This window comes from Alligator sinensis, unplaced genomic scaffold, assembly GCF_000455745.1.
Source record: "Alligator sinensis unplaced genomic scaffold, ASM45574v1 scaffold118_1, whole genome shotgun sequence".
NCBI classification, from domain to species: Eukaryota; Metazoa; Chordata; order Crocodylia; family Alligatoridae; genus Alligator; species Alligator sinensis.
The window spans coordinates 5,009,628-5,025,599 of record NW_005841850.1 but is presented as its reverse complement, the minus strand read 5'-3'; the positions used below and the strand labels follow the sequence as shown (position 1 = coordinate 5,025,599).

The following is a 15,972-nucleotide window of genomic DNA, read 5'->3' as shown; positions in this document are numbered from 1 at the left end:
ACAAGTTCCCCTAGGTAGAATTATTTCATTTCAGTGCCTACCACGCTATCATATTCTTCCATGGTTTCGCTCTCCCCTGCTGTACTGCTGAAACTGCTGGTGCTTGATGAAGAACGGGAGATGTTGGATCTTCCATTTTCTTTCAGTTTAATAAATGGCCTAGAAAGCAAACGAGGCAATAACAGTTAATTACAGCGGTGTCCTGTAATATTTAAGTCACAGGGACACATTCATCTTTCCTACAACTCCATTGACTTACGTCGGGGATGAGTTTGCCGTGCCACCTCCATCGTCTATAAATAACCATTTAAAAACCCCACGTGGTAAAGCAACCAGTAAATACAACTAACAGGAAAAAAAAGACCAAGTTAATTCCCTGGGTGGTAAAAAGAACACTAAATCTCTCTGCATTGATTTCCCTTCCATTTTCAACAGCCCCCTACTATCCTCACCTCCAGATGTCCTGCAGTAATTGCCAATACGCTACAGTTATTTTATATTTCAGCTCTGGTCTTTTGGACAATTTCTGCAAAATACCATTTGTTTTTAATATGAATTTATGGAATTATAGGTATTTTTACACAAGCAAGCATGAATCACTGATGGTGTCTTCCTCACCCCCTAAGTGTTATTTAAAGTAAGACACACTATTAGGTTTGCTGTGAGTCAGATAATAGCATAGTCTCCTCTCCTGCTTGGTTGTCTGCAGGCTGCCTACTGACCTGTATGAGTCTGAACTCCAGGGTGAAAGGATGAAGTTGCAATGAATCTGCTCTTTTTCCATTTACCTTTCTTTGTTGGGGCATATTTCAGGAGAACTAGGGTTAGATGAGGGTTCCGATTTCATCTCTTGAGAAGAATGTCCCCCATCTGGGGTCTTCTGTGTCCCTGAGACACTGTCACTGAAAAGAAAATTGAATGAAATGAATGATTAGATGAATGATATAAGAAATAATTCGCTATTTCTGCTCCCTGTCACACCACAATAAACCCATTAGACCAATAAACGCTTTCTCACTTGCACCAAATGGTCTGAAACCAGTCCAAAAGGGACCAAGAAACCTGGCATTTAGTAAGCAACAGGGGGAGATCATTTGCTATGGTAATAATTAGCTGAAAAGGAAAGTCTCTGTCACTGTCAAATGTTGGTCAAACTGGTTTAAGTGAGCGACTGACTTCTCACTGATGGTAGTGAACAGTAGTCATGTGCTCTCCCCCACTTTTGGAAAAGGTTGGGGATGGCTGAAACTGAGTCAAATTTTGGCAGCTCACCTTTAGCTACGCAGATGGATATAAGTGCTCCTTTTGGGACTAGCAGGAGGTCTTAGCAATGTATTGGCCTTCTTAAACTAAGAAAAGAGATCATGGATGATGTGTTAGCCAAGAGGTATCATCTGTATGGATGAACGCCCTTTAACACCCATAAGCTGAATGTTATCAAAAGGCTCCATGGGCTTGGCTCAGTCATGCCAGGGTTGAACGTTATCAACCATGAGAGGGGCACATAAGGTCAGCTCTGATCAACTCTCTGAACTTAAAAGGTATCTATCCTTGGCGCACAGACATGGTAGCAACCATATTCTCTTTTCCTATTTAAGGCCAGGACTTTCTTGCATAAAAAACAACTACTGATGCAGTGTGGCATTTACCATCGCGTCCTGCTCTCTGACTGACTTTCAGATCCCGTGTGCAGGCGGGGGAACAACCCTGAACGTCGCTTAATAGGACTTCTGGACTGGTTCTTGGCTGTTGCTGCTGCAACCGGAGGCTGAAAAAGAAACCGGGCCAAATTAAAAAGATCAAGGTCTTCTTCTCAACAATCTCTATTCATTTGCAGCCTCCATGGCAACTGCTCAAGACAACTGTTTCCAGGTATGTGACTCTCCTTCAGCTTGGAGATCTACAAAACATTTAATGCCACCATAAAGAAAAAAAAAAAGATGTCTTGGGGTTGAAAATCTGAAAGCATAATTTTAAAATCATCCCCCACCCCCCACCCCCCACACACACCAAAGACAATGACATTAAATTTGGTTGAAAACAAACAAAGCATTTGTCACCCAAATCCAGTCCTTATCCTCTGACATGCAACTGCTTGGAAAATTTCTGGATCGCAATGTGTTGTCATAGTCTTATCATCAAAATTCAAGAATATTAATGCACCTATTAGTAAGTCTGCCCATACACAGTTATAGGGAGCAGTATCACTTGGATAAGCAAAGATGAAAAAAGGGCACGATCAGCCCATGAGAAAGGAGCTGGACCCCGGATTGAAGATAAGTCCTGGAAGACGAATCATGCAGGGTAGTGAAAAGGGGCAAACTAAGTTTAAGCAGCTATTATTTTATTATTTAAATCTTATTGTGCAAATCAATTAATGAATTTATTTACTAAAAATTAGGGCTACACCAGGAAAAAAAAATCCAAGAAAAAAATTCACAATGGTATTTAGATGCCTTCAGGTGCAAGTAAGGGATAGTGAGATTCACATAAGATGCCTGTGTGAGTTAGGTACCTATCACATTGACTATAAAGCGGAGTTATCTTAAGGCATCTTAACCTTTGTGAATTAGGACTGGTGCCTGGGTGTGCCGTACTCACCGAGAAAGTGGTCTTTGTTATTTCCCCACTGTTGTGTGTGATTCCCCCGCTCAGGCTCCCTGGGATCCCTCCACTGTGATGCTTCTTCTGGCTCCCCACCATGGTTTCCATCGAATGGCTGCGGACACGAATCGCTCTCTGCAGGCAAGTTAATATGAATGTGATATATGCTGTCAAATGGTTCGCCCTGAGGACAGACAGGCTCTCCCTACCCAGGCTAGCAAGTGGCAAGAGGAACAACATTTGCCAGAACAGAGTTAACCAACCCAGCACTCTTTATTAGGTACATTTTTAAATGGTCTGGAAAGATTCAGACACACAAGAAATGTTGTTTAGTGACTGTAAAGCCACAACTTGTAGTGCTTTATAAATCCTTGAAAAATAAGGATAAGGCTACCTGGGCCATTTAGTCAAGGCACAGAGAGAGAGCCACATGACATTTCATTTCTAACAAAAGGATACCTCATTTTTTTAATTCTGTATTTAAATAATGATGGCTTGATCCTTGTATGCATTGAGTATTGGCAAATGTCCAGGACAGCTGTACATCCTGATCTTGTACATAACATCATCTAGAATCAGGCCCACGATAAATTATTATATTTTTAAGTAATGATTTAAATGACTTGTTTCTAAATCCTCAGTGGAGCTGGAGCTGCATAGCATAGCAGGAAGCCAAAGGAGTAACTCCACTGACTCAATACTGTATGCAAGAGGAATCGGTAGTGTTTTTGGCACTGATAGACCAGTCAAGCTACAGCTGGTTCTCCAGAGTCCCAGTTCTCATTTTCAGATGAAGACGTCATCTCTACTTGTCATGGTAACAAAGAAAATGCAAGTGTGAACGATGCCTGAGTGTGCAACGAGCCTGGAACAACAGCCCTGAGGTGTAGGTTGCCCATTCTTCTCCACGTTGAAAGTTTAACCATGCGACCCTTAAACAAGTTGACGTTTAAAGTTATTCTTTGCTGAATAATTTTAAACATCAACATTGTTCACCAACATAAAAGAAAGAAGAAAAAAGGATCCTTTTATGATGAGTCAGATGACCTTTGTGTGACTTTGAAGTGGTAAGGTGGGGCAGGAGATGCAATGCTGTGTGTGTAGGGTCAGGAGACACGGTGCTATTTTTATTTCCCTTTGTGACAGAGGTAGCAAGCTCAGGGACTCTAGCAGGTTATGCCCTCACCCAGGGACAGCCCAGTAATACCCATGAGCGTATTTCAAATCAGGCCTTGGTTCTCCTCTTTTTCCTTCGGATTTTAGTGCTGACTGGACTGCAATACGGAGGCTTCAAGTGCAACCTCTCAAGTACAAACCGGAGGTGGCCAGGCTGAGTTGCATTCTGCTTTCCCCAGCTGGAAACAGGAGACGCTGCGGCTGGCGTTTTAGCCTGTTGCAAAGCAACACCCGTCGGTCTCCAACGTCCTTTCCAAAATGCAAATGGAAAAAGAGGAAAGCCAGGATCTGAGGTTTTTAACACAAATCAAAACAGGAGAGGGGATAAAATGATTTCACGCACTTTGGCCCAAATTTTCAAAAGAGCTAACTATGACAACTCAGGCCAGATTTTCAGAAGAGTTAAGCCTCTTGGATGCGGAGACCTTTGCAAAAATCCAGATTCTTCTTTTGGGCCCTTGAAGGGGAACTGAGCAGGTCTTGGAAAAATAATCTTGGTCTATATTATGAACATTGAGCTCTACTGAAAATCCATGGCATGTCAGACAGAGCAATGAAAGGCAGCATTTTCTATTTACTCTACTTGCTCTATTTAACAACCAAGTGTCAATCATAATCATGGGCTACATGCTCTAAAATATCTGCTTTGCAGTTGATTACAGCAGTGTTGCAGGCTGTAATGATGTCACTCACTAATGACTTCTGTGCTAGCGACAAATAGCCCCATCCGTACGGTATCACAGCTCTGCAGTTCATGTTGCAGACAGACCCAAGCTAGCTTTAAACGAGCTACTTCAGCTACTGCTAGCCACGTAGCTGCGCTGACATACAGCTCAGCAAAGGTTTCTTATCTTCTTGGCCATGTTTTGCAGCCAGCACTGACTTCCAAGAACCAAAAGCAGATTACTTGGATCTAGAAAAACCTACAGTGCCCGCTGCTAGATTGCTAAACTGCCTGCCATTACTTTGTTTTTTTAAACCAGTAGATGTCAGCTCAGACCAAAGAAATGACTTGACTATAGTACAGCCACAATTTAACCACAACCTCCTCCTGCCCTCAAAATTAATCCAGACAAAACGTAAATCTGTAACATTAGATTTATTATGATTGACATCGATGTGTATATCAAAAAAAGAACAATATTGGAAAATAATAATTAATTTATTTTTACTACCCGTGTCTACTCAGGATCTCCTGGAACTGTGTAGACTAGCATTTTTTCCCAGAATTTATTTTTGAGATTTGACACATCTTGCAAAGGCTTAAATATGTACAATCTTTTGGCTGTACACGTGGTGAGGAGTCCCTGTGTCTTCAGTGAAATGGCTCATTTTTCCATAACATCAAGCACATGTTTAGTCCTCTGCAGGATGCAGGCCTGAAATCTGTGGTCTATTATCTATGTACCTGGATGAAAATTATTCTCTTTATCTCTGACGATGAATATGCAGAAGCCATAGTTCATACAAATAAACAGTCATTCACACATTAAAATCTGATTTTTTTGCCTTTTTTTAAAATCCTTATGACTTTAATTCTAAAAAAAAAAAAGTTCCCCAGTTTCCAAACTTCTGCACGTACCGGGTGGTGTGTCATGAAATGGAAGGTGGTTCATAATGGGCAGGACTATTGCAGAGGGGTTCAAGTTGTGCTTCTAACTTCCCTGCCCCAAAGGCCATAGCAGAGCCCGTTGGCCGGGGAAGTGGAAATAAAAGCCAAGTCTGTTCAGAACGTGAAGATAAGAGTTGAACAAAGCAGCAGCCTGTCTAGCCTGTCCAGTGAGATAATCAGCATCCCTCCAAGCAGAGGGGGACCCAATACGGATCCTGTGCCAGTGACAGTCAGGGAGCATGGCTGGAAAGGCAAGACAGGATGGGAGTAGCTCTAAGGGTGACCAGTGATGTGGACCATTGAGGCTGGACTATAACACTGCTCCTCTACACAGGTCCACAGACTGGAAGCCCAGGTAGGAGGACAGGCCGAGGCATAGATCCTCCATGGTAGTCAGGCACCTAAATCCACTTGGACTTACGCAGGAGTTAGGCACCTTTGACATTTTGGGCCTCAATTCCCATATACCTTACCTATGCCATCTGGTGACAGCGAGATGAAAACCCTGATGTCAAAGTAGCTATTTAAAACCCTGGTAACTAAGGGGTGAGAGGACATATCTTGTGTAATCTTTGCTATTATTTCTTGCTGTTATATCTTGTTGTTATCTGCTTTCTCGCAGAGAGAGAGAGAGAGAGAGAGGACTTCAACACTATGGCTAGAGGTTCAGGGCGACTGGTCACACCAAACCTCTCAGACCACCGCATTGAAGGGCGTTGCAGCCCCAAACAGGGAGGTGGTAAGCAGGCCTAGTGCAACGGCAAATAGAAACAAACGTGTAGACTTGCTTTCCACCCTCTCAAGCCCTCTGAATTTACCGTTATTCCTCCCATACATTTACAGCAGAAACACGCTGTGCAGGACATAAGCTATCAAGCAGATCAGCAGGGCTGTCCAAAGGTAACAAGGCAAATGCAAAATTACTCTCCCGGCTGAATTCATCGCATGCACTGGGATACCCTGAAATGCCAAAAGAGCAATCAAGTCCATTTTCTTATAGGCAAGAAACCCACATTATTTAACAATTAGTTCTCAGTGACTCAAAAAACAAAACCAAAAAAATTGTGTCCAATGAATATGCAGTTATACTACCGGGTAAGTGGCTGTGAGGCTGCAGTGAAGTGGAGCTAATTTCCTCCATGAGGGTGCATCCTGGTGAGTGCCTACATGTGGTCTGTGGTGCCCCAAAGCAGTCTAAGGTGCCACAAATGGCACGTGGTGCACATGCACCCATTTGCTGTGCTGCTAATTAGCAGTGCGGCAGGTTTTCTGACACTGGGAGATCCCAGTGTCGAAAAAAACCACCGCTAAAAAAAGCGGCACACAGCAACAGTAGGCGCTGGCAGAAAGGGAGCCTGGGCACTCAGAGTCACGCTCTGGCTGCTGGCCAGGCTCCGAGCAGCTGGCTCAGTGCTGCTGCCCCGGGAGGCCCCCAGGACCTCAGGTAAGGCTGCTGGGGCCAGCACAGATGCTGGCCCCAGCTTCCTCTACCCCACCTGCGACAATTTGGCACACATGCAGGGGTGTGCCCTGGGGTACCAAGCAGCGGCACAGATACATGCCATTACTATTTGTGCCGCAGCAAACGCATGCCCCTATATGTGGGGATGCACCCAGAGAGTGTATTTTACAGACATAATCTGTAGGAGGCAGGTAATACAATTACCTGTCTCTAAGTCTTGCAGGGTTACCATGATTACTTGCATTAGTGTCCATGAGTTACAGCCCTTCATACTTTCTTCTCCTTATTGTACAAGCATTCACTGATCCAACCTTATAACACTCTCAAGATATACATCATTAAATACCAAAACTGATGGAGCAAACTAGACCCCAGTCTGAGTCTGATTGCATTTACTGAGCATAAAGTCATCAAGGCACTGGAGTAATGCTGGTATCAAAGTGGTGTAAGACCAGAATCCAGCCTTTGAAGGGGTGACAGTCAAAAGTTTCACAAGCGTCTGCTTATTCTATGTGCTATAATGCCAGGATGCCCAATTTGAGACAGAAATGTGTCTGAAGGCTGCAATCCCAGCCACCTGATATCATTTTGAACCCAGTGTAAATCCACTAGCAAGGTGTGCTGAGATATCCCTCCTGTACGGGTGTCATTTTAACAGGACTAATTCTAACGAAATGAAGCTCATTACACTGGGATAAAAATGGTACAAATGAGACCCAGATTAGGCCCATCACTTATCCCCTGAAAGCTTTGAATGGGTGAGAGGGAAATGACCCAAAGAGAGTTAGGGCCACTAAGACATGCAGGAAGTCTACGGTAGGCATTATTTCTCATTTTGACTGGCCTGTAAAGAACAAGTACATAAACAGACTGGAGAAACATGCCCAGAAGTGTAAACTTTTAGATTTTGAGTGTAAACTTTTAGGTTTTGGCAGTTGCTTAAATAGTTTAAATCACTAAGGAGCATGGAAACAGCCACAGGGTGTCTTCCTCTGTTCTCTCCGTAAGAAACCGCCAGAAACACTGTCATGGTTTGCAAGGCAGAAGCAGTCAGGATGAAGGAGAGGAATAACAGTTCCTGGCTGTCACCCCGATCAGCAAGCCAAACATTTCTGAACGGCAAGCAGAAAAACATCCAGCTCTTCTGCAGCACATGTGCCGGGGGGCAACCAGAGGAAGATGCTGGTTCTCTGTGTCTTATGAGAGCAACCCGACCAACCAGTGCCTGGAATTGGATGCTAGGCTATGAGACATAAATGACTCAACCATTTTGCCACCCCAGCCTGCCTGCATACCAGCTCAGCCGCTTTCTTGCCATAAGAAGTATCCTTTCCTCACCCAGCCCTAACGGCATTTGCTGTGCCACAGTTATAGCAACAACAACAACAAAGTCACAAGGACACACTCCTAGTGCCACCTTCACTCCCACATCCATCCAATCCTTATTATATCTGTGATACATATTTCTTAATCAGAATATTCCCAGGTACCACCTGATCAGGCGCTCCGAATCTGAACAGGAAGCTAATTCTGCAGTGCCTCCAATTGTGTTGTCTTGGCTGAAAAAAACCCTCTCTCTTGATATCATACCGAGACTGGATGTTTTCCTTTTAACACTACACACACCCGCAGCTATATAAAAAGTTGTTACCTTTGCTATCTCTCTCCTGGACTCCTGCCAGGTCCAGCCTGCAAACTTTTGCTAGCATAAGTATGTCATGGGGGTTCGGATGAGGTGTGATTTGTGACTGACGTGGTTTTTGCCAGCAGAAATCCCTGGGGCAGATGCAATCTTGTTAGCGTAGCTTACTCCACTTGGCAGGGGAATGGGCGGGCTGGATCAAGTTGCCCTAGTGACAGGCCAGCTCCGTCAGCACAAGCTGCATAGGAGGATGTTGCCATGCAGTTGCTGATACAGCTGTATCTGCAAAGTTATCTGCATGTAGACTTGGCCACACTTCCCATCAGGCCTTCCTTTTCCTTACTGTATATGCGATATCACTCTTATTGGGATGGAGTCAGTGTTTTGGACCTTCCCCAAAGAACTGAGTATATTTTTGTCTCACTATTCATAGAAACATGACTCTGTCAAGTGACTGATTTTTTTTTTTAGTCTTTCCACTCTATCATCATCCCTCTTTTTTTTTTTTTTTTTTTTTTAAATCCTTCGGCTTTTTCTTCTCCTTCTTTTCCCCCTTGTCCATGCCTCCATCCTGGTAGGCATGACACTATACTCATCACCCCAGAATCTCAAATCTCTTCCCCGTTCTTCTCTCCCAATCTATCTTTCTCTCATTTTGTTTTCCTCATTTGAAAAAAATGCAACTGCTTCCTAATCCTATTGTCAAGCCTCTCCTCTTCCTCACCCACCTGAGGAAACTTCTCCCTCTGCACAGACAACCAACAGCCAGCTCTGTATAGAGATATGGCTCCCTGGCAAGGCCCCGGGGCTCAGGTCCTTTGTCAGTGGATCTTTTCATGGCATTAAACTAAGGAGATGAGAGAGCCACCGACCAGACTACTTTTACAGCTAAATCAAATCATAACAAGCCTTTGTGACCAAAGCCTCGTTTTTCTCATTGAATACAATAAACATGGTTTCAGGAGGGTATGAACAGCATTGTGCAGTGACAGATGAAAGTGTGATCAAATGCCCTGGAGGAGGGGATCTCTACAATGGGCCCCAATCCAGCCAAACAACCAAGCATGTGAGCACTGGCATCGACATCAAGGATCTACTGTATTTCAGGTGATTAAAGAGCTTTGCTGGGTGCAAACATTTTCTGTAAGCCCTTCTACACAGCCCCTCAACCCTGCTTTGAAGCAGAAGCCCTTTGTCACAAAACAACTCCTTCGATCAGTGTGTGGTGGGGGGAGAAGGGGTACTTGTATATGAAGTTCTGGTGCTTTAATTTACCTTGAATGACTCCAAGAAACCTCCATGGCCTCCATTCTCAAATTTATCCTCTTCAGGCCCCAGCCCAAGCATTGCTTGCGTGTGAGCATGCAGCTCATCATGGAGGTTGTCCAGCAACGCAGCTCGTGTCCGGTCCTGGAGAATAAAGAATAAAGAGTCTCTGTTGTTTGCCTGTGGGATGGCTTGGCATCCTGTGATAAAAATGAATGAGGGAAAAAACAAAACCTGGGTGCAACAGTCCAACCTAAGGGCTCCATGGGGCGAGAATGAATCACACCAAACAAGCCATTCAAGGAATTATCACAAGACAGCATGAAGGTAGCTATGACAGACAGACAAAGACACTAAAATGCTGTGATGGTTCTTTCCTTTGGTTTCCTTGGCATGCTAACCCACTCACGAGCCCAACAGGGTTTACAGTCTAACAGAAGTCTGCAGCACAGACATATCCCAAGTGAAATATATCCTCGAGGATATTCATAGGCCTCTGTATAGTAGCAAAGTGCCTCCTCTGCCTTCCAGCCAGAGTTTGCAGAAGTAGCTGTTACAGTCACCCAGACTCTGTGGTATCAAATGAAACTCCAAAATAGTAACAGCACTTTTGGGGTCAGGGTGGGAGGTATACTTCCCTGAACAGGCACAGAGAATAAGGGATGTTGGGCAGGGGATGGGCTTGTGAACATATGAGGCCTGGAGCATTCAGCAGTGAGAAATAAAACATTTAGGGATATGCTCCCAGCATCCCTCACACCAGTGGCCGCACCCCTGCAGGAGGGCAATTTCAACGGTGTTCTTAATGAAGGAGGTATTAGATAAGGAATGAGGTCTCACTGCCCCAGTGTCAATTTTGACCTAGAAATGGCAGTCCAAGACAACACCTGATTCCTGGTTCATGCACCAGTTCCTCTGACCCATATCCTGTCCTTGTGCCTAGACCAAAAGATGGTCATGGTCATGGGAGGGGGAGCAGGAAGGAAGTGGAAAGAGAAATACCTCCAGCTTTGCAAACTTGTCTGATTTGCAGCACGCATTTTCAGCATTGATGAGTTTGGTAAGCAGGAACTCCCTAAATTCTGGGTTCTAGGAGAAAATACATAAAGCCAGGTTGGTAAAAGACTTTTTAATACTCTTAGAGAGCTAAACCTTCCATTATCTTACAGACTAACAAATACATCTCTAACCATCCTGCAATAAGACTTGTACATTTGTGCATTAATAGTAAATAACCCATCTACTGCTTTGCTTTTTTTATTCTAGTCCATCAGGAGACGTAACCAAACCAGCGTTCTGTCCAGCTGGAGTGCGGACACAGAGGGGATGAGGGTCTTCAATCATCCAGCCCAGGCTGTTCATGGTAATAGCACCACTTCCATCATGCACACAGTAATTGCCACAACTGGAGGACCTCAAGGTTGAAAGAGGCACAACTTTGGCTTTGAGTCACATCAGAAAGATTGTGCCTCTGGCAATGTGACACCCGCTGATACTATGCTGTGCATCAGCTCATTCATGACTCAAAGAGAAGAGCGCAACACTCTTACTGAATCACCAGAGCTGTTCATTTTGTGGGTAAAGTAGGTGCAGTTGAGGTGAAATTCACTTCTGTGCAAGGGACTGGCACAAGAGTCACTTAAACCCAATTTAAACCCTAAATGGAGGACTTAAGTGATGCTCAGCTCTTATACAAATCCTCTAAGCAGGTGTGAGTTTCACCCTCCATGGAGCATGAGCGTGTGCATGTGCGTGTGAGAGAGACACAAAAGGTCAACTCAATAGAGATTTTCATAGAATCATAGAAAGTAAGGGTTGGAAGGGACCTCAGGAGGTCATCTAATCCAACTCCCTGTTCAAAGTAGGACTGTCCCCAACTAAATGATCCCAGCCAAGGCTTTGTCTAGCTGGGTGTTGAAAACCACCAAGGATAGAGCTTCCACCACCTCTCTGGGTAACTTGCTCCAGGGCTTTATTACCCTCCTAGTGAGAAAAGTCTTCCTAATATCCAACCTAAACTGCCCTTGCTGCAACTTGAGCCCATTGCTCCTTGTTCTGTCATCTGCCACCACTGAGAACAGCCCAGCTCCATCCTCTTTGGATCCCCACTGCAGGGAGTTGAAGGCTGCTGTTAAATCCCCCCTCAGTCTCCTCTTCTCGAGACTAAATAAGCCCAGTTCTCTCAGCCTCTCCTCACCGTTTTTGTCACCATCATTTCCCCCGCTGTCTTTGTACGGAAAGTTCCTCAATTACAACATTTGTTTCTGTAACAAAGTCCTTTACCTACCGGATTTTATGACTATAAACCAGCAGCTGTGGTGTGGGTTTAATGTTTAGTTAGGAAATTGAATATGCAGTGCATGTAAGGCAGTGATTCTCAATCAGGGTGCTGTGGCTCCTTGGCATGCCTTAAGATCCTTTCAAGAGGGCTACGCAGTATTAGTACTGTTAGCTATATGAGCAGGATTGACAAGATAAAGCTGGAGATTTCCAATGGGAATCCAGTGTGTTAATTTTTTTTTGACCTGCCATGGTCTTTCTGAATTCTTTGCAACAGAAAAATTGCTCTTTTATTGTTCCATAGTCAAAAAGCAAATGATAATTAAGAGCTGATCTTTTCTGAGGGGTGCCTGGAGTCTAAAAAGCATGATAAGCCCTGACCTAAGGTTACTGGTTCTCTAAAAAATATTTGCGGGTGAATTTATTTCTCGTGACAGTGAAGTTTAAGTAGCAATGACTAGAGCAAAGGTTAAGTAGTACAGACTTGAGTCAGTCAAAGGAACAGACTGGTTCAAAGTGTCCCAGGCGGCTCTGCCAATGCACCTGCCTTCACTCTCAGTGCAATGCACCCTCCATAGTCTGCCATTCCCTCCCAGACACAGACAGCTCATCAGGCTGAATTATGTTAGGTGACATAGCGGTCTCCACTAGAAGAAGAACCTCCCACAAAATTCATTGTAGCGACCAAATTAGGATTTGCTCCAGTATGGTAGAGGGTAACAGTTAACCACGCAGCAGCCGAAACCTGTGGCTCTACTGAAACCAGGCTTTACAAACATACAGCCTGCCACATTTCATGCAGGCGGGTTCATTTTCAAACAGGCCAAGTCAATGCTATTACATTTTCAAACAAAATAATTGCACTTTCTCTTGCACATCTTACTCTTTGAAATACTGGGGGGCTTGGCAAAGGAGGACTGAAGGAAGGGACATCTTCCCGGGCAGTGACAGACACCTAGGAAAACCAAAAAGAAAATATTAGTTACCTGAGTGCCAGTGTTCAGCAACAATGGCATCAAAATGTCCAGAGCATGTACTTCTCTTTGAGAACTTGGTAGCAAGCCCAGCAAGGTTGTTAACAAGATTCCTACTGGAAGTAGTATATACTTATTATATGCACTGCCCATTTGTAGCCAAACTTGCTTGTACGGCCTAATGAAGAGAAGCACAGTGGTGGGGTGTGTGGGGCACGGGGTTGGGACTCCCAGCTCATTCACAGACCTGCTGGGTGACTTTGGCCAAGTCACTCGAGCCTTCTGCCCCTCTTTCTTCCCCATTATCCCTTTTTTTTCCTTATGTGTTTGGACTAACATCCCTGGGACTGGAGCTCTCTCCTACTTTATGGGTAAGTACAGCAAATAATAGCACTCTGAATCTCAAATGGGGGGCTCTAGGTCTTGCACGAGGAAGAGGACGACAATGATGACAATGACACTTTTCCCAAAGCATCGGGAGTCAAGTGTCAATTCTCAGATTCAGCACGGCTTGCAATGACAGCTGAGATTGAACAGCAGGAAGCATTTGGGAGCGCCTCCATTGATCAGCAGGCAGGTACAATCTACGTAGTTCTTTCAATTCCTTTCCTCACCCGAGTGCAAAACACGTACCCAGCTCCATCCCTGACTACCCTTAGGGGTTCATCCACATCAGCCATGAGTGGAACAAAACCTACAAGCGTGTCACCTCAGAGCTGACCCTCAATTGTCCGGCATGTTATAACCGCTGATAACTGCATCCATCACAATCATCGCACTGAAGCCGTGCACTTCTACCATTCAATTTGTTGCATCCACCTATGCTCTCACATTATTATTAGACGGCGTATGTCTACAGCCCTGTTCTCTAACTGGATCCTGGAGGCACTCTCACAGTACAAACAATACCAATCATGTCTCCACGGCGTGCGGCTCATTACCTCGCAGATCTGCTCCGTCGCAGACCCCCCATTCCCGTGCACGTGCCCAGGGCACTCCAACACAGCTTGCAGTGCCTTGGTTCCTGATCCCCAGTAGCACACACTGTACCCTCAACGCGGGTGAACAGGCTGGTGTACCAAGCTGGCTGATAATTTTAGCTCTTTATCTAACAAGTCAGTTGACATTGCTTGGTCAATACACTGCCTACACTTTAATCCACGGGCCTCCAGCTGATGCCTGCAATGCTTTGGCAATCGGCCAATGGGTTAGGACGGTTAACAAGGCAGAAAAGCAGACGCTGGGAAACTTCAGTTGGGATTTGGAGCTAAATGGGAAGGGCTCTTTGGAGCAAGGGGGAAAAGAGAAAGTAGAGAATATAATAAATCCTGCTTTTCTCTTCCAGCACTGCAGGCAGTGCCACAGAGCGTGCCTGTTAGACCTAGCGCCGTGGAGTTATCTTTCCATTGCAATGATTTATTGTGTGTGCCTGGCTTCTGTCCTAAGCCATCCATTTAAGTTCCAATAAACTTCACTCAGAAAGGTTAAAAGTCAAAGAAAATTATCTGCTGAGCTGACGAACGTCGAGTGAAGCCTGCAAGAACAAGCAGCTTACTGCATAAATGAGAGTCCTTTTTACCTTTTGACTGCGATCTGGGAGCATGTGCAGAAAAATGAAAGGACCTGACAGTCATCAGAGCAGGGCAGGAGTCTGTGCATGTGAACGGGCATGTGAATGGCAGCAACAGTTAGATTCAACCCCCGAGGGCCCAAACATTAGGATGGCTTGAAGAGAGAGTCGCTTTCTCTCTCATTTAGGGCATTCGTTCCCCTTTATGTTAACTGGCACGTGAATGTTATGCTACAGCATCACGGGAAACCAGCTGCAGAGGAAATCCATGTAGACTGCTCTCATTTCATCTGCCTGCCCTGTCACAGTAGGTACCAGGCTCCTATGTGGCTTATCGGGATTCGCTTATGAGTGGTCCTGGTTGCAAGCAGCGTTTTAGCAAGGTTCGCAGTAAGGAGCCAACCAAAAGCCCAGCAAAGGCAATGGAAGGTTTCAAGGAGCCTTGGCTCAATCCGCAACCGAGATCAAATGGGATCTCAAGCTCCAGTTAAGTAATCTGAAGAAACAGGACTAGTTGTGAAGAATATAAAAAGGGATTTTTCAAGGAGGCTGCCAGACCGACAGATCCCTGTGGATCTCCTTGGATGCAGCAATCCCAAAACTGCCACGGCAAAACAAGCCCGCTCATTCCTGCCCCCCCCCCCCCCCCACACACACACACACCCCAGTGAAAAAAAATGCCATGTGGTCACCATTACATTAGTGCTGCCCAAGACTGGGGTCCTTAGAGCATCCCTGGGATTGCCCCAGAAGGAGCCCCAGGCCATTTTTCCAGGACGATGTGCATGTGGAGTAGAAACCAGCGGGCAAGGTTTGGAGCTTGGGCCAGTCTAAAGATTGCTAAGGACGCTGGTAGAAACATAGGATCAGAGAAACATAGCATCATAGAATTGTAGAAAATCAGGGTTGGTTGGAAGAGACCTCAGGAGGTCACATCTAATCCAACCCCCGGCTCAAAGCAGGACCACCCCCAACTGTCTCAGCCCAGGCAAGGCTTTGTCCAGCCGGGTCTTAAAAACCTCCAAGAACAGAGAGTCCACCACCTCTCTGGGTAGCTTGTTCCAGTGTTTCACTACCCTCCTAGTGAGAACATTTTTCCTCGTATCTGATCTAAACTTCCCTTGCTGCAACATACTCTTTAGCTCCCAAGCCAACCCCACCCATGATGGTTAGCATCCCCGCAGAGGGGCTTTCTCAAAGAGACTCTAATTACATTTACAGCTAGTGGGTCAGTGCTTTTAGTAAGGACAGCATGTTCACAATCATCTCCTTATGTTTTCCCTGTCCTGTGGATAGAAATCTTGCCAGCCCCTTTATCAACCATATCGCCTTCACAAGCAAAAATATTTACCCAAAAGCTAAAACAAAGGTTAGTCTAGATCAGGG

At 45.0% G+C, this 15,972-nt stretch overlaps 2 protein-coding genes across 13 annotated transcripts in view; one reads left to right on the top strand and one right to left on the bottom strand.

The window, feature by feature from the left end:
• The window catches only part of LOC102379882 (tapasin-related protein-like), a 29,405-nt gene extending 27,621 nt beyond the window's left edge, over positions 1-1,784 (top strand). The window contains exon 11 of one of the 3 annotated variants that reach the window (XR_003095410.1): positions 1,681-1,784. The gene's annotated coding sequence lies outside the window, so the exon portion shown is untranslated. Of the gene's footprint in view, positions 1-1,598 lie in introns of all 3 variants that reach the window. The other 2 variants (XR_003095407.1, XR_003095406.1) reach the window with 2 other exon arrangements.
• RAP1GAP2 (RAP1 GTPase activating protein 2) overlaps positions 1-15,972 on the bottom strand; it is a 318,047-nt gene that overhangs the window by 11,191 nt on the left and 290,884 nt on the right. For all 10 annotated transcript variants that reach the window (XM_025210745.1, XM_025210753.1, XM_006016109.3 and 7 more), the window contains 7 exons: positions 12,926-12,997; positions 10,765-10,851; positions 9,772-9,906; positions 2,602-2,739; positions 1,650-1,768; positions 789-902; positions 42-159 (listed from right to left, as the gene is read on the bottom strand). In XM_025210745.1, coding sequence (XP_025066530.1) covers positions 42-159; positions 789-902; positions 1,650-1,768; positions 2,602-2,739; positions 9,772-9,906; positions 10,765-10,851; positions 12,926-12,997 — 783 coding nt within the window. The remainder of the gene's footprint in view (positions 1-41; positions 160-788; positions 903-1,649; positions 1,769-2,601; positions 2,740-9,771; positions 9,907-10,764; positions 10,852-12,925; positions 12,998-15,972) is intronic.